The sequence below is a fragment of the Taurulus bubalis genome (genome assembly GCF_910589615.1).
Source record: "Taurulus bubalis genome assembly, chromosome: 8".
Classification (NCBI taxonomy): domain Eukaryota; kingdom Metazoa; phylum Chordata; class Actinopteri; order Perciformes; family Cottidae; genus Taurulus; species Taurulus bubalis.
Window position 1 is genome coordinate 19,152,953 of NC_136596.1, and position 19,200 is coordinate 19,172,152.

The 19,200-nt window shown below is 39.1% G+C and overlaps 1 protein-coding gene across 1 annotated transcript; it reads left to right on the forward strand.

The window, feature by feature from the left end:
• The first annotated feature begins 5,242 nt into the window (after positions 1-5,242).
• ap3m2 (adaptor related protein complex 3 subunit mu 2) lies at positions 5,243-12,590 on the forward strand. Its single transcript, XM_079222990.1, has 9 exons — positions 5,243-5,267; positions 7,258-7,550; positions 7,649-7,820; positions 8,318-8,455; positions 8,714-8,799; positions 9,157-9,290; positions 9,538-9,745; positions 9,944-10,088; positions 12,287-12,590. Exons 2-9 carry the CDS (start codon positions 7,278-7,280, stop codon positions 12,385-12,387), a joined length of 1,257 nt encoding a protein of 418 aa, XP_079079116.1. The 5' UTR covers positions 5,243-5,267; positions 7,258-7,277; the 3' UTR covers positions 12,388-12,590.
• The last annotated feature ends 6,610 nt before the right edge of the window (positions 12,591-19,200 follow it).

A 19,200-nucleotide genomic window follows, 5' to 3' on the forward strand; every position in this document is an offset into this window, starting at 1 on the left:
ACTGCGAATGAAAAACAGTGGTTACCTGAATATATCCAACCATGCACACAATCTTTTAATTGATATAGGAAGCCTTACCTTGAAAAAAAGAGACAATGAAATTGTAGGCGGACTCTTGTTTTTGTTAAACATAATGTTAAATCTTATTTTTGTTGTTGTTTTTGTTGATTGTTTTTTTTAAATACTCGTGTGCAGTCCGACCTCTTATATGCTTTGGTCTTTATATGTGTGGCATTCTGAAATGGTGATAACACCTGCTCGCTCTCTCAGAAATACACAAACACCTAGTTCCAGAGAAGCGTAGGAGCGGGGCCTCGAGCTGTTTCCAGAGTCTCTGTCTTCCCGGAGGGACCTTGTACCAAAAACAGCAAAGACACAGAAGAGACGAGCGCGTTGCTGTCTATTAAATGTCCATAAATGAAACGAGTAGCATTATTTTCCAGTTTGCCGCCACTCTGAAAACGTTTCGATGTAAATATTCTGGTACTTCCCAAACACAAGCGCACACACCTACAAACACACACAGACGCTGGCTAGCTATCGCCAAATGGTGGCTAGCTCAGGAAAGTCCAACATTAAGCTGTTCTTGTCCACACTCCACTGACAGACGGTGTACTATGTCAGCCTTTTTTTTGTATTATTTAATTTTTTTTTATAGCAGTTTAGGGAATGCAGAACAAACAGTGCCATTTCCATTGAACTGCTTTTAAGGAAAGTCGGTTAACTATATCTGACCTCTCTTACTTAAGTGTTAGTGGCCGAACGAGGTCCAGGAGTCTGCTTTTGAATGGTGTATTCTGTTAAAACTGTATTTCCTCCTTTTCCTTTCTGCAAAATTCTGCACTTCCATTGGCTAGAAATATGGCAGTAGACAATTAGCCTTTAAAAAAGGCGTGCCTAAATGCCTGATCTAGTGCATGGTTTGGCCCTCACACAGAGGCACACTCATATAAAGCAGGGTCGAAGGTGAGAAAGTGTTCGAGGTTCTGTTGGTTGTGGCGTTCAACTGGCAGGTGTGAAACGGTTGACCTTGTTGCTCCATGTACCAGTATTCAAAGTCAAAAGAGGAGTTTTCATTTTCTTACAGACCTGACATTGCATACTTTATTTGTGTGTATTGTTCTGTTCTGTTCTTATGTTTGTTTTCTTTCTGAATTTTATCAGACTGGGCAGCTTTCTTTTATGACACAAGCTGACTCTTTTTGACTTTAGACAAACCTATTGTAGAGAAAATGTTTTTTCTATAATATAAAAGGAAACTCTGACATTGATATTGGTACTGTCATTTTTTTCACTTCTGTTTCAGGAAAAAAAACAATACATATTTTTTAGCTCGCCTCTTGGGTAATAATTACTAAGAAATTCAAAATTTAAAAAAATTACCACTCACTTTTAGTGACTTTAAGATGCCTTTTAACCTCTCCATTCCATCTCATCTCTAGAGTTTTTCTATCTTTGTGTAGTTATATTAATGCTATTTTAAACAAAAAGGACTACAAATATCTAAAGGTCACTTGGCATTCTTTTCTTTTTTTACTTGTGTGTGTATAGGATGACTTCCTTACATTAAGAGGCATGTAAAAAGGAGCTCAGTATATTTCTGTCTGTTTATATCGCTTCCCTTTTTGTATCCTTTGTAATTGTACATGTTGCGTTGTATGCTAAGAGAGCGCAAAATAAAGAGAGGAGTGACAGCTGGGCACACAGTGATGGTTGGATTGCGCTCAGCGGCTTCAACTCTCTACTCTGTCCCTGTATGTATTTCCATTTATTGTTTTTTTTTGTTTTTTTTTCTTTCTTTCTTAGCAAGTACTTTCAAAGAACTCTGTACATTTTAACATAAAATGAAAATAAATTATGTCGAGCCGTTCATGTTTTCCTTGAGCTTTTTAAGTTTCATCTGAGTCGGTTCGACAATTCAACCGTCACCTCAGGCCACTACTTCCAGATATACTCAAAAAATGCTTTGATTATTATAATATACTTTTAATATTTATAATTTTACAAGTTGTGACAACCTTGCATACATCAGATAAGTTAGTGGTGTCACTACTGCAAAACAAAGCGACGAGGGCTTTATTCCAAATGGTGCACAGCTACTTAAATGCTCTGGAGTATATATTATATATTTTATATATATATATATATACACACACACACACACACACACACACACACACACACACTGCTGATCTCTGATTGGTATACAGAAGTATGTGACATCACATTTTTCCCTACAGAGCTATGTCCACTTCAAACCAGTGAGAAGAGGAAGGTCAAAACACAAATACAGATATCTTGCGGCAATTAACCAACACGGTTCCATCTTTAGCGGGAAGTCGTGTTTTCATGGAGGACCTCGTTTCTCATGTGAAGAAGCTGACTGAGGGAGAAAACAAATTGTCATTAAATGCTGCTATTTCAATATTCTTTTTAAAAGTTTTAATTTAACTTGATTCTTCTAAGTATAATTCATAAAGAATGCTGTTGTCACATCTCATTTAAAGATAAATGGTTTAACTCTGCTCCATACCACCATTAATTAATTGACCCATTTTACTCCATTGTTGGTGAACATGTATCGTGATTTTTTTAGATGGTTATGGAATTGCTTTGAGCACTTGTGTCCACTAGATGTCTCCAAAGAGTGTGAGCCTGGCCTGGTTAAATGAGAGCGTGAGCTCCCAGCCTGCTTAAATCTTCAAAATAACTAAAATACACAGACTGCCTCCTGTAATTTTGCTTTGGTGTGAACAGTACGGTCTCACTTCCAAAGTAATATCTCTGAACACACCGGAGTCACATTTGTCAGATCGATGTAACGTAAAAGCTCAATTATCAAGTCGCTGATGTCGGCACAGTTGTCACACTGTACCAATATACTGAAGGGTTGCCAAGTGTAGCTAACTGTTTTATTCTCAACATATATCTTTAGAACTGAACGTCGGTCACTGATTGACTAACATATTTCCATTTTGGACAATAATGACTTTTCATTTGCCTCGTTCTGCTGAATGATTGAGATCACTAAACTGTATTTAAAGATTGGATCAATGTCGGTGTAGCCATTGAGTGACATTGTGACCTTTGCCTGGTGGATTGGTTTGCTGCTTCTTGGTAAAGGCTGAAATACACCAGAAGAGAAAGCAACTCAAAGTACTCGCTTCATCAAGAGGTTCTTTATGATCACATCAGATGGACATGCCTGTGAGCTTACAAAGCAGACCTTTAATATCTTAGCCTAGTATTTGTCCTCCGATGTCTGTGCCCTTCAGTTTCACTAACATTTACTGTAAGGTTTTGACTTATTGACACTGAGGGTGCGTTGTTTGCATGTATATTTATACTTTGACTTCAGGGCGTGAGCTGCACTTGGAAAGAAGGACGGAACTGCAGGCTGTGAACTGTCAGACATGTGAAAGACATTGTATTCATCGGTGTGTTCATCCCTCCATGTGTTCTGTTTGTGAAGCTCTACTTAATGCTCTTTTGCTGCTTTTGAATCCTATCAGGCGACACATTGTTGAAGGCCGAAGCTGCCAATTGTTACGCACGACATACAGTACATACATTACATATATTCAATATACTGTGCAGAAGATGACCTTAAGGAGCCATGGCTTTGTGCAGTATGTTTGGAATATTGTAATACTTTTTCAACAGAGAAAACTTTTAGAACTTGAATAGAAAACAAGACCCATGTTTCATCCATATATTGCTTCTTTATGTGTTGTCCAAATAAGGCTCTGGTCTTTACACGACAATTACAAAAGTAATCAACAAGAAAGATGCTGAGTATATGTTTTGCTATTTAATTATATCCTTGTTTCGGGGGGACATATCCTCCTGGGAACTGAGGGGAAATAGTGTCTTCCAAATTCATATTTTTGTGATTTCCTTCCTTATTTAGAGTTAAAAAAAAACATCTTATAATTTAGACTTTTTTGAAAATTATTTGTATTTTAATTTTACAGCATGTCCACTATAGCGGACGACAGGACAATTTTCGTGTGAAAAGACAGCCAAATATAGAAGATAAAAAACTAACAAATGATGGCTGTAGAGTGATATTAAACCTACATACATTTTTATCAATGTACTTGAAAAAGTACTGAATTGGACTCCAGTCTGCACAGGTTGTAGAGCCATCTTGACAGTATGGAAGCCCAGGTAGCACAGGTGTGAATCTATTATCTAAAACAACACCATTAAATGAAAGCTAATAACAGGAATGATAATTAAACCTCAGACAAATCTATTTGGATTAAATGCAGTCAGGTCGTAGTGCATCATTGGGATAACACATCGGCCTACGTGCTGCTCCTGGCCCACGGAGGACCACGTCTCTTCTTCTTCTTCTTCTTCTTCTTCTTCTTCACCTTCTTCTTCTTCTTCTTCTTCTTCTTCTTCTTCTTCTTCACCTTCTTCTTCTTCTTCATCTTCTTCTTCTTCTTCACCTTCTTCTTCTTCTTCTTCACCTTCTTCTTCTTCTTCACCTTCTTCTTCTTCTTCATCTTCTTCTTCTTCTTCACCTTCTTCTTCTTCACCTTCTTCTTCTTCTTCTTCACCTTCTTCTTCTTCTTCTTCTTCACCTTCTTCTTCTTCACCTTCTTCTTCTTCTTCTTCTTCTTCACCTTCTTCTTCTTCTTCTTCACCTTCTTCTTCTTCACCTTCTTCTTCTTCTTCTTCACCTTCTTCTTCTTCACCTTCTTCTTCTTCTTCTTCTTCTTCACCTTCTTCTTCTTCTTCTTCACCTTCTTCTTCTTCATCTTCTTCTTCTTCTTCACCTTCTTCTTCATCTTCTTCTTCACCATCTTCATCTTCTTCTTCACCTTCTTCTTCTTCACCTTCTTCTTCTTCACCTTCTTCTTCTTCTTCACCATCAGCAATATTTCGATATATAATTACATTTAAATGTGTTTAAATAGAGAGCAACGCCTCAAGATGAAATCTGATACTGGAAACAAAATGTCAGACCAGCTCCATCTCATGGCCAATCAGCGGGCAGTTTGACTGGTGTTTACTGTCGCTCTCCCTCCACGGTCCAATCACAGTCAAGTCACGAGCCACTAACTTCCGTAGTGTTGACCTATTACACTACTAAGTAGGCGGGATTTAATAGCCTGCCCGGATTCTGATTGGTTGGCAGCACCGTGTCTTTCCTCACATGAAGACTGCGCCTCCTAACGGGAAGCAACGACGGCTGCTTAATCTCTCGTTGGAAAAAAGGGCGAAAGGCGAGACGAAAACGTTAATATTTGTCTCCGGTAAGACCTTTTAAATGTATCGATTGGCTCGAGTAGCAAGTGACACGTTCTCAGTCTAAACAGCATAGTTGCTTCAAAGTATTGTCATCCCCTGTACCGGGTGACGGGGCTTTTCGTCTGTCATGAGACTGAGGGGAGGTACTGATGTAGCATCCTGTGTGCAGACGGAGGCCTTGAATTGCTCTGCAACAGAGGCAGCTAGCTAGTTACTCGTGTATTTAAATGTATTATCGTATTAATACATGCATGTAGCTGAAATAGACTCAGGTTTTTGTGGCGCTGAGTTTTATCCGGTCCGAACTTGATCGCTTTGACAAATATTTAATGAATATTCCGGTGTCATATTTCCCAGCGAGCTTAAGTTGACGCGAACTAAAGGAGACTTCTCTAATTGGGACTGTGTCAAGTTGAACTTAATACGCACCTCTTTTTATTTTTATTTTTAAATGACATTTTTATATCAGTTTTGAATTGACCCATTACACTTAACATTACACTATTGGAATGATGAGCCATTCACTCTCGTGTTGCTCTGTGAGAGTCAGTGACATTATATAATTATATCATAGCTCTTTATAAATGTTTAAATAATTTCTTGAGGGCTGTGATTTTAATGTGCAGTGTGGATTTACGCACTTTACTAAATAATATTCCAAGAAATAAGGAAACAAAATCTTCTTGCTTTTTAACACATAAATAAACTGTTCTGTAGCTACAGTGTATCTACACAGTATGTAGCTTAATATCTACATGGTATGTGTATACGTTGTATCTACACAGTATGTGTATACATTGTATCTACATAGTATGTGTATACATTGTATCTACACAGTATGTGTATACATTGTATCTACATAGTATGTGTATACATTGAGCACACAGACCCATTTGATGATCTGCTACTGAAGCCTATCCATTGTATATCCACCATGACGAGTGTCATGTGAGGGGAGGGTGGGCTGTCTTTTCAATAGTGGGATGGACCTATTATTTGTATTCATTTCATTATATTATTACATCATACTGTACGTTTTTAAAATTGTCACACTTCATTCAAACATTGTTGTTCGAAGACTCATTATAAAATGCTCATTTACGTCTCCCTGAAATGACAAAATTACTGCATACAAATTACAGGTGGCCCGATAGTGGAATGTTAAAGTTGCGTTTGATATACAAGAGATAAATACATTAAGGGTCAGATATGACAAGAATACCACTGCAGTTCACCGGGTTTTAGCCCACATTTTCTAACCCTATTGGCAGAATAATGCGTTGAAGGTTTTCTCATGAAGTGGAGAAATGCAAAAAAAATGTAATGATCTAATTAGTAAATATAAAAAATAATGATTTCATCAAATTGTGCAAAATAAAGATAATAGGTCTTCATCCCAGAATACATTTTGTCATCTTAAAGCAGGAAAAGCACAGGTTGTAAAGGATAAAACTGAATTGGATGAAGCTGCTTCTGTTTCAGGGTCTTAGTACGATGCATGCACCGTCACTGCTCACTGGGACACTTAAATTAAACAGAGCTGTCATTAATGTTGTTGGTAATACCTGTACTTTTCCTACAATGAGAGTCAAAATATCTGCTTTTATGAAGCTTATAAAGATATAAGACTTGTTTGTCAGACATTATGAGCTACTTCTTTGCTCTGATTATTTGTGAGTCCTTTTGACTTATTTTAATGATCATGTTCATCAAATAGTCAGAATATAATGTTATTTGGTTTAAACATTTCTTGGCACAAGTTAACTTCATTATCAACCTAACATTCAATATTTTGTATTGAAATGACTAAACAGTATTAGAACAGTGGAGCGATGCACTATGTATAAACCAGTGACATCATACTAGCTCTGCTTTACTTGCAGCTCACAAGAGCAGAGGACACAGTTAATTCTGTTGGCTTTTCAATTTTTTTTTTCAAATTCATCTCAACCGTGTCTCATTTGAAATGCTTTGGTTTTCTGTCTTCGTCGTTAGCCTCTCAGCCTCCAGCCAAAATGATCCACAGCCTTTTCCTCGTTAACGCCTCCGGAGACATTTTCCTGGAGAAGCACTGGAAGAGCGTGGTCAGCCGCTCCGTGTGTGACTACTTCTTTGAGGCGCAGGAACGCGCCACTGAGCCGGAGAACGTCCCACCGGTGATACCCACACCGCATCACTACCTTATCAGTGTGCTCAGGCATCGCATCTACTTTGTCGCAGTCATCCAGAGTGAGGTGCCGCCGCTGTTCGTCATCGAGTTTCTGCACAGAGTCGTTGACACGTTCCAGGTTCGGGCTCCCGTGCATTGTTCAGTCCCCTTTTAGTGGTTAGTTGAGTTAAATAATTAATATCTGATTTGAAATCCTCCCTGTGTTTTTGTTCTCAGGACTATTTTGGAGTGTGTACAGAGGCTGCTATTAAGGACAATGTGGTAGTGGTCTATGAACTACTGGAGGAGATGCTGGACAATGGCTTTCCGCTGGCCACAGAGTCCAACATCCTAAAAGAGCTCATAAAGCCTCCCACCATCCTCCGCACGATGGTCAACACCATTACAGGTACAATGCATGTTAAAGCTAACCACAGGGCCGGGACAACTCAAACTGAGCTGTACCCTTTAAACATTTAGTAGTCCTCTAAATCGTCAGAGCATTAGGTCAAATAATGATAGTGTTGTTTGATATAATGTGTCCCAATGTGTGCTGGACAAATTAGTCCAGCTAACTGGAGTTTAAAACATAATGCGTGTCATTAATAACATGTATACACACATATAATTGTCTTAATGTATGTAATCAACTGGGGAAGTGTCATGGTGATATCTATTAGTCACTTTCTTTTACCCAATTCACATGTAGTGTCTTGCAAAATGTATGTAATTGTATGATGCATATCTTTAAAGACCCATTTTTCTGAATTACCAAAATAACACTGTAGCCCAGCATCAGCCATCAGTGTGCATTATGGCAGAACTATTGCAACAACATGTGTGTGAGAATGAATGGGCTCTGTGTAAAAGTACTTATTTAACATTTGCTTTATGTCTGTTTTTTAGGCAGCACCAATGTTGGTGAACAGCTCCCGACAGGCCAGCTGTCAGTGGTGCCATGGCGACGCACCGGAGTCAAATACACCAACAATGAGGCCTATTTCGACGTGGTGGAGGAGATTGATGCTATCATCGATAAATCAGGTATTGCTCTGAACATGCTGCTGGTCAAACAATATCATTGCTTCATTATTTAGCCACTTGGTTATGTCTAATTTAATAAGTTTACTTTATTTTTTTTGCAATAAAAAAAATCTTTTAATTTCCATATTGAACAATAGCATAGCATATCAGCAGCTTTCCGCAACAATGAATAGTGTCTGCATTACATAGATTTAGTTGTTAATTTATGTTTTTTGCTCTCTGGACATTTCTTATATCAACTCCAACCCTCCTCCTCAGGCTCCACTATTACAGCAGAAATTCAGGGAGTTATTGATGCCTGTGTGAAACTGACCGGCATGCCTGACCTCACTCTCTCTTTTATGGTGAGTTCCAAGCTTCTTGTGTAATTTCCAATGAATGCATCCAATTTTGGATGATTTAATTTCCTAAAACTCTTTTTATGTCCTCAGTGGATCCACATCACCAGACTCTCATACACACGTTTACATTTTGTGAATACATACATCATTGCAACTCAAATCTAGAGAGTACCTCATGTATTGCCGAAAATAAGTTTCACAGATTTCAAGACTCCACACATTTTTTTCTTCTATAAAACTATTAAAATCATTTTTACTTAGAAAAGGAATGACTTCTCACAAGAAGAATTGTTGAAAGAAATGCAAAAGCCATCCAAAGCAATGTGATGTTCCAAACCATCCTCTGCCCCTCTCTCCCAGAATCCTCGGCTGCTGGATGATGTCAGCTTCCACCCGTGTGTTCGGTTCAAGCGCTGGGAAGCTGAGCGGATCCTCTCCTTCATACCCCCTGATGGAAACTTCCGGTTGCTCTCCTACCACGTCAGCTCTCAGAAGTCAGTCTTTTTTCATTCAGGATCATTTAAAGTTTCTTAATGGCAAAGACACATGAAGTTGAATCACTCCTCAGTTTATTATCTGTGTTTTTTTCAATAGTTGCCAAAATATGGTATTTGTTTAGTCTCAGTGTACTAATATTATAATATTAAATACATTAAAATAAAACAGAAGCATCCCAAAATATAGGCAACAACTTTGATTCCACTCGTATGACTGTTGTTTGTTGGCCTGCGTCTACTTCAGCCTGGTGGCGATCCCCGTGTATGTCAAGCACAACATCTCCTTCCGAGAGGGAAGCTCCCAAGGACGTTTTGACTTGACTCTGGGACCCAAACAGACCATGGGCAAGTCCGTGGAGGCGGTCCTAGTCAGCAGCCAGCTGCCCCGGGGTGTCCTGAACGCCAACCTCAACTCCTCCCAGGGAACACACACCTTTGATCCAGTCACAAAGGTACCTAAACATGGTGTTTTATATGCCTGAAAGAAGGAAGAAGGGAAGTGTGCATGGACAGGAATGTGTCTAAGTTTCTAAAAGCCTTAAATCATACTATTTTACACCAATCCTCTCCAGATTCAACAATGCCACCATTTAATTGTATGTGTGGTAGTAATCACATATTAGCATCTAAATGTTTTGTTCTTTGGCTAGATGTTGACATGGGATGTTGGCAAGATCAACCCACAGAAGCTTCCCAGTCTCAAAGGCACCATGAGCCTGCAGGCCGGAGCCTCCAAACCTGACGAGAACCCCTCCATCAACATCCAGCTCAAGATCCAACAGATGGCCATTTCAGGTACACTCACACATTTAGGTCTTCCCATCATCACCACTCATAGTCACTAGTTTTGCACGATATACCTGTGTGTGTGTGTATATATAGTATTACTATTTAACGTAGTAATACTATGGAATTACGGGATCTATCACGCTCAGAGTTTACAACCTCAACCACCCGGTAAGGCAGTATTTGTTATATTTTCACGAGTTGTTAATGCAATGGGACAACCCAAACCGTTTTGACGTGCATCGTCTTACTTAGATTTAAACATCTCTAAACTCAAGACTCATGAAAGGGAAAAGTAATTACTCCAGGAGGTGAGGAAATCCTTGCAAATGTTCCGTTGCTCATTAAGACTGAGGAGTCTTGCGCTTCCACAACTCCACCCTCTCATCTAAATACGGTCACTTCTGGTTCCAAAAAAACAAGACTTTTTAAGCTTTTTTTTTTTTTCTCTTCAGAAAGTTTTTGGGTGACTTCAGGGAGACCACGTCCATATGTTATACGGTCTAGTTTTATCCTCTATTATTCCATCACTTTACCTGATGTTTTTGTTTTTTTGCGGTGGTATTGTTTCAGTGTCGTAGATATTTAGATCGTATTAAAGTCATAATATAGGTATCGCCACAACACCTATCCTTAACACAGTTGTAATTGCATCATTCAAAGAATTCCTTAACTTCTTTCAGAAATAGTTTGCCATTTATTAGATTATCTGTGAAACAACACCTACATTACATTGGAAAATATTTGACCTAAACGCCAACACATGAGAGAAGCTTTCATCACATGACCCGCTCAGCTGACAACCACCTGACTGCACAGTGACACAATGCACACTAGATGGTGCCCAATGCATTAATACATCAGAAAGTGCTCTATAGGCTGATTTTTGATACACATAAGTACTCATTGTGTTCATTGTTGTTAACTTGATGTATTCAAATATATTTATATATGATTATCTTTAATAATTAATATTCAGCTATAGAGTGATGTGGCTTAGTTAATAATAATAATAATTACCGGACAGTACAGGATATAAGGTAACATTCTTTGATGAAAATGTATACAAAATAAACATGGCAATATGGCCAGGATGTATTTAGTTAAGTATATTGTTTTCTATGCTTTTTAAAAATTACAATTAGTACTCTATTTTGGAAGTTCAACCTCAGCTCCTAAAAAGTATATAATAAACCGTATAGCCAAAAAAAAAGACTATCCTCATAGAAAGCCACTAAAACCACAATGTTTGATCCCACGGTCATTACAGCATGAAATCATGCATAATTTGTAAACTTGTAGTTTTTACTATTCTCCACCAGACTGAGCCATTTTCTCATCCATGTTATTTTCCTGGTTACCACTAGGGTTATTGCTGCTGTATTGTGGAGCACTGCAGTGTTTGATGCAATGCATCAAAATCAATGTTGTTGCTAATAATTGAGGTATAAAAAATGCTTTGCATTTAGTATACATCACATAATTATATTCATGCGTTTGTCTTAAAAAAAAAACAACATTTAATATGTAAATATTTAAAGGGTTAATATTCTGAAGTGGAAGTGGAAAAATATTAGTAATATTAATATTTTTCATAGCATTTTTAGGGATAGGACATTTATGTCCTCCAAGGTATCAAGTGAGTCTGTAAATGCAGAAAAAATATGAATGCCACAAAATGAATGTTGTTGCTCATCGTTGACATATCTCAGACCGTGAACCAAAACATCTGCCCTAGTAATTAATATACAGAAAATAATGAATTGTATTTCTCCATAATCACAGTGGCATTACGTAAACAAACGTTAATACATTTAAAGGGTTAAAATTAGCTCAAGAATGTATATTTAATAGTTAGAATAAGGACTGAAGTTTTGTCCTCTAAGAACATCAGAGCAACTTTTTTTAGGTAAAGGATTCTGGAGAACAGTTGTTAGTATAAAACGATCATCTTTTTAAAATGTCACCAGGTATATCTTTAAATCGGATGCCTTGCGCTGTAATACTGATCTGAGTTGTGTAGTTGTTGTAGCTTAAATACATAAATATTAATAAAGTCTCCCTGGAAGGTCCATAAATCTCAAACATTCAAGTCAGATTTGTTTTGGCGTTTGCTCTTGTCCAGTAACGAGTAAGATGCACATCAGGCAGTTTGTATTGTGAAATGTAAATGGCGGGAAAAAACAGTATTTATTGTCCTTCAACAGGGCTGAAGGTGAATCGACTGGACATGTATGGTGAGAAGTACAAACCTTTTAAAGGCATCAAATACATGACGAAGGCTGGCAAGTTCCAGGTGCGGACATAAAGACTACTGCTCCGTGACCTCTGGACCAAACCACCACGAGACTGAGGGGGGATGTGACGGGAGTTGGTACATTCCCTGTGTATATGCATTTCAGGATTTAACAAAAAGGAGGCTCCATGTAGCAGTTAAGAATGGACCGCTGCACACGGAAACCTCTGTCAGTAAAAGCGTCAAGAGAGTTTGAACCTCAGGCCAAACCAAACTCGCCTCAATTTAGATTTGCAGTCCTCATTTAAATCTTGAGCCCAAATCAAACCCAAGCAGTTACAGGAGGCGTTTTTTGACGGTTTGTGTTAATATAGGTGTCATCAAGTTCAAACAGGCCAAAATCTGATGCTGTACTACTCCAGCTGTAGGTATCCTCCACCTCTGTATTTCTATGTGTCTATGGCATGTTTGTCTGGAAAGATGTCTGCTTGTGACTGTTTTCACACTCCAAAACAAGATCTATTGGATATTGGACCAATACTATATCAAAATACAGCTTCTCCTTTAATAAATTGAAATTGTGTGATTCCACACAGAATGGCACTCAAAGGACCACAGTAAGATAAAACAATAGCGTTGTCTTGCAGGACATTAGACTGAGGGAGGCAACTAGTGGGAGTTGATTTGATGGATATGCTGTTACAGCCTAGACTGTAAATGACAAGCTATATAAATCAGTATCATATTATAAATATAAAAAAAATAATTAAAGCAAAAATGACCTCCTTTCTTTCACAAAACGTATTGTTAAATTTAATAGAACATGGTCCTGCGGTACTTTTATTTGAACCTTATTAAAGAGTCCTCATTGCAACCTCCCAATGAAAACTGATATCACTGTATTTCATTTCATACTTCCTCTCCTGTTCTGATTTCATATCCAGCATTCGTCTGTTTTCTGTTTTCTTTCCTGTTTGCTCTGTTCTTGCGCTCCTCTTCTCCTGGTTTCGATGCTTTGATCATTTCGTCTGCAGCACTGGAGTCCGCACACTGGAACCGTCCTCTATCGTGCACTTTAACATCTGCTGGTACTAACATTTCCTTTTAATGCAAGTGGGATGGATGCAGAGTGACTGAAGCTGTTTTAGCTATTTATTACTATGAAGGTTTCTGGGAGAATTTCAGGTACATGTTCACCTGTTTTATTCTGCTTTAATTATTATTTATTAATCAAAACAAAGTGTCCATTTGCTAAAGTAATGTCTGTCATTAAATTCTTCTTAAAGCTTTAACTCCACAGAGGGTTGTCATTTAACCATATTATGACCAAACGGTATTGTTTTTTGTTCTCAACATATAACAACGTTAAATATGTTTAATCCTGTCAATGTGGTGCGTGACACGATGGTCCAAATGATCCAACAATGATTTTCTCAGTGCATCAATTGAAAACATCTCAAAATACACAGAATATATTCAACTGTGTGTTATGGTATAGGGGCCAGGTACCTCAGAAGAAATGTTGACGGTTTGTGTTTCCAGCATTTTGTTTGTTTGTTTGTCAAACGGCCTCCAATGGAGCGTCACATTGGTGAAAAATAAAGATTTGATGTGTGATAACTGAGTGAAAACCATAATTATTGAATGTGTAAGATACTGTGAAGTTGGTGGTGCCGGTCCAAATGATGTCTCTTCATTTCATTTTCTCAAAATTTTTACGACATTTTTAATGAATAATAATAATGAATAATAGCAATTTAATGTGTATTTTTTTGTTTTGTATTTGTGCATAGACTAATGTGTTTTGAGCTTATTGTAATGTGTTATTACTTTCTGTAAATGTCTGTGGAGTCATCGTGAGTTGAACAAAGAACTACAAATGGATGCAAAGCGGGCTGCAAACCTCCGATAACCTTGTGCTTTGGGGACCCCCATCTGAGAGTCATGATTTAATGCGGCGTCAGGAAACTGTTGTGCCGCCATAATTACGATACAAAGTGAAACCACAATTGTTGTTTCTGTTCCGTTTTGACTCTAAACTTTATATACAGGACTTACAACTCTCCATTATATGAATATAAAAGAACATATGTTTCAGCTATGATGGGGGCTCCAACAGAACGATATACAAACCTGTTGTTAGATTAGTGATGTCTTTTGACTATAGCCTGTCACTAATGAATAATAATCAGTGTTTTGAGCCGTCTGGTTTCTGTATCTTGTTCTTCATTGTATTATGTACACAGGCATGAACCACGTCTTCATCCAAACCGCCATCCTCTTCACTTCCACAGTCCGACATAACTGCCTTTCTGCAGCCGAGAGTACGGGCTCATGAGGCCGACCCTTACTTGTGTTGTGATGAAAGGCAGCAGAGATAGCTGAACTCTGTCAGCCGGGGGTCACTGCTGCCCTCCTTCTGAAGAGAGCAGCAACCCAAATGTGTGCAGGAGTGAGCCGGGGGTTTGAACCTAAAGATCCTCATTCCCTTCATGACGTCACAACATCTGGTTCAGACCCCACGCAGGAATCTTGATTATAACTCACTCGTAAACAATCCAGCTGCCAATTTAAAAATGCCAATACAGCATCAGCTTGAAATAATTCTGTGACCACAAGAAATACAAAATACAAATACCATAATTTACTGATGACTTGAACCCCTCCAAAAGATACTCTCTCTCTCTCTATATCTCTATCTCTCTCTTTCTCTCTCTCTCTCTCGCTCTCTCTCAATTCAAATTCAAATAGCTTTAGTGAAATTAATTTAAAAAAGGAGACGATATTGCCAAAGCATTAAGATAGCAACATTACAGTAAATGAGTTTAAAATAAAAGAAAACAGTTGTGTTTCTTTTGGCCCAAAAAATGATTGTGTGCCTGCATATTTGTGTGTGTTGGTCGTTCACTGTCCCTCAGTTAGGATACCCCTCTCTCTCTCTCTCTCTCTCTCTCTCTCTCTCTCTCTCTCTCTCTCACCCCCTCCCCTGCAGCCCCCACCCCCGGCTCCATTGACCAGACATCGCGGCTTTAAGTCAGTTATGTCATTATGGTCGAACTTTTTTTACCCCGTCGTCTCCACTTTGGCGCATGAGTGGAAATTTGTTTTTGTTTTTTGCAGGCGCATGTCTTTTTAGCCCTCAATTTATGCTGTTATGCCGTTTAGGTACTTTAGTTCGATTTGTATAATTTCTTTTCATTTTGCAAAGCGGTTTGAAGGCTGCAGCGAAGAGGAATATCGAGGCGTTTAAAGAGCGCGCTGTGGTACGTTGTCTCTTTCCCTTGTGACCATTATGCATGCGTTTCCAGCGCAGACATTGAGTCGCTTTTTGTATTTGTTTGCACAACTTTGAGTAACAAAAGTTTCTGAGCTGCATTATGTTGCCATTTGGCCTTTAGACTGTAAATTAAGTAAATATATATATATATACACACGAGGACTTTTCTTGGTGGCCATATAAGATAACCACCGATAGTTCGAGGTTGTCACGTGGATGTAAATCGAAGTGTGTATTCACAGCTAGTTAAAGTGCTGTTTTTGTCACCTAAAGCAATCATCCCCGTGTCCTCGCGCACAGCCCTGATGTGTTTTGTGTATCTTGCTGTAATGAGGGGTATCTTAATGTAAATCTAAGGACGCCTGATTGCTTTTGATCGGGTGGGCTGGCCGGGCTTCGCCTAGTGGTGTTAATAAGTTCCCCCCATGGGTAAACCACGTGGGCCTACAGTACAAGTCACAACAGTGGCAGAGCGGGAGCTCGTTTACAGTACAGGCGGTTGCCACGTGACGTGCGCATGCTGCTGCCAGCCAATGAGAACTTTAACTAAATGAGGTTTAGTTCGGCAATTAACGTTAGCCAAGTGGGAAGAGAAAACTAGGAAACATGTTTGAGTGTCAAGACATTTGTGTCTTCCTTGGTGACATTAGTGATTCACCTGACTTTACTTCATCTGTGTGACATCTTTACTGCAAAATACTTCAAATAAACTAGCTTAAGTTAGGTGACACGTACACGTAACAATTAAGTGAGACAAAAGTGCTTTTCTGCTAACGCTACATGTGCCTTAACGTTAGCCTACTAGCAAAGAAGCAAACAAGCTAATGTTAAAAGTTTAAATATGAATTATGTGGTGCAACACTTTTTGTTTCATCCCAGCATTTTGGGGAGATGCAGTTTTGCTGATTTCCAGAAAGCAAAGCAACCACAAACATTAGCAACAGTTAGTTCTACTGCAAAATAAACCCATTTGTGATTTTCCCTTCTTGAAAGGCTCTGCCAGAGCTACATTTGTAAAGGGTTCATATTCTTTTTTAATCCATATTAATGCAGCCCATGGTGCAATATTAAAGTAAATGATAGTAGCCTTCATATTCTATAGTGGAGTTTGCCTTCTGCGTTGCTGATAACATAAACATAAATCATCTTTAGTGTAGGCTGGGAAACCATGGCAGTAGTGAAGAAACATGAGGGTTTTCTCAGCACAATTCACTTTATTGACGGTTGACTGGAGCGTGTGACCATAAGACAAAGGGGACTGTCCCTGGCATCGACTTATAACCCCCCCTCTTTCATTCAGGGAGACATAAGCCTCCCGTCCATGTGGGGTCTGCCATTAAAACACTATCTTCTCAAACTGCTCACGTCGGCCGGTGTGGCTTTGAGCCAACTGCATGCACAGCACTGACAGCTGTGTTTGGAAACCAGACAGTATCCAGACAGCAATCAGGGGCGTCACACTGAACTCTAAGGCAAAGCATCTAGTATTATCAAGCGCTACACAGCCAGTTATACCAACCATTTAAGTACATGCAGGGCTGTGAAGTGACATACGACAAGATAATAGTTGGTCTATCTGATAAAGGATCAATGTTATTCAGTAAACTATTAGTCCATCGTGTGAGTTTTCAAAGTGGACAAAGATATCCATATTCAACCAACCCTAGAAACCAACCAAATGTATATGATAGGTATAATCTAAATGAGCAAATATTGTAGAAGTCTGCCATTAATGACGGATATCTACACTCTCTTCCACGGACATACAAGCTGTGGTGCACGGTCCCACCGGGAAGTGGCACAGAACCCCTTGAGAGATCTCCTCGCAAGATAAGTAGTGATGCAATCTTGATGCCATATGACTCTCAGTGGTTGGCTTTGGCCAGGTTTGTTTGTGGAAAAATGGATACCAAGAGGAAAACACGATTGGCATTGCTTCTCACTTCGCAGGTTCTCTTCATTCCCTCAGTCAGCAATATGAAGAAGTTTAGCAGTTGGTCATTTTTGCCAAATTGTTTAATAACGTAGTAAGGAGACGTGTATTCTATTTTATGTCGAATTTTATATTTATTGTGGGGTACACTCACACTAAATGCACTCCGAAAAATTATGTAGAAAATAAATATCTATGAATACTTTTTTTTTTGCATTTTAGCATTGATTAAAACATTTTAGTTGATTCCCTTTGTCTTTACAGACTGTGCAGACACCGCCATGACTCCCCAGGCTCCAGCTATGCTACCCAGACTGTGGTGGATCGTTTACCATCCCAAAGGGTAGCTGGGAAAGATGTTCTCCAAACTGCAAGTTACAACCAGGATTCTCCAGTGCCACCCGGGGGACCAAGAACACTATATATTAATGTTCTGGAGGGCTCTGACTAAAAGACAAGACACAGCTCACGTTTTTGGTAACAGCCCACAGAGTCAAATGGATCAGGGTCTTCTCCAGCTGTTTTTAATATCTAGATAGACAAAGTCAATAGCACAGACTAAGTGTCTACCTCAGTTATCTACCTGCCAAACTTAGTTTTTAAGACCAGACAAACTTGCAGCAAATGCAGTCAAATGTCCGTTGTATATTTGGATAGTGTTGAGATTTAGCTCCACTTTTTTTTATTTGTGTTTTTAAATCTCGCTAATTTTTACTTTATCCATGGATGCGGAGGAGGCTCAGTCTCTCCGCTTGCAAAGGAAATCCTCAGAGAAGACGTCTCCTCTCAGCAAATATATTGAGACTGAACACCAGCAAGCGGGGCTCTTTTCTCTGCCCCCTTTCAATGACTCCCTGAGCACCGCTGCTGACCTCCAGAAAAAAAGGAGGAAAAAATGTGGGGACTGCACTCCCTGCCTCCGCAAAGAGAACTGTGGGAGCTGCCCAAACTGTCTGAACCGCAAGACGGGCAAGCAGATCTGCAAGCTGCGCAAATGTGATCAGCTGAAGAGGAGACGGGATGAGTGGGAGGTGAGCGTGGTGCTGATACGTTTATCGTACAATCATATTACATGTGTTGTTGATGGGAGTGATATATTGGTGTTAATATATCAGAAGCATTAAGTACTTGTGATTCAAGGTGTTTTTGGAGTCACATGGCCCATGCTGTCTCAGAGACACACCGGAGGTTTTCTTCTCAGTAGAAGCACGTTCTGCTTTTAGTCCGCTGGTTGTGGTCGTAGTGCCAGAAAACTAGAGGGGAGCAGGGAGTGTATTCATTCCTTTCACCCACCTGCTGCAGTTCTTTCATTACGGATAATTACAGATGTCACAAACATCTAGTTTGAGATGTCCTTTCAGAAAGATAGCACAAAGCTTTGTCACTGCTGGTGATACTAATTGCATTCCTTATCTGTCAAGTCTCGACCTGTTTGTCCTCAGGCTGGGTTTAGCGGACTTGTCAGTAGCACGTGCCATTTATGCAAAGTGTGTATATATAGCATTTACTCAAATGGCAAATCACTTGTACTTGGAGTTGGAGTCCTAAACTCTAATTTCTATTTTTACTTTTACAGTTTCATGTTTTACTCTCCTCAGCTTCTGCATGTGAACATTAACTACTGTTTACCAAAGGGCCAAAATGGATGGAAGAGATTTGCCAACTAAAATATACT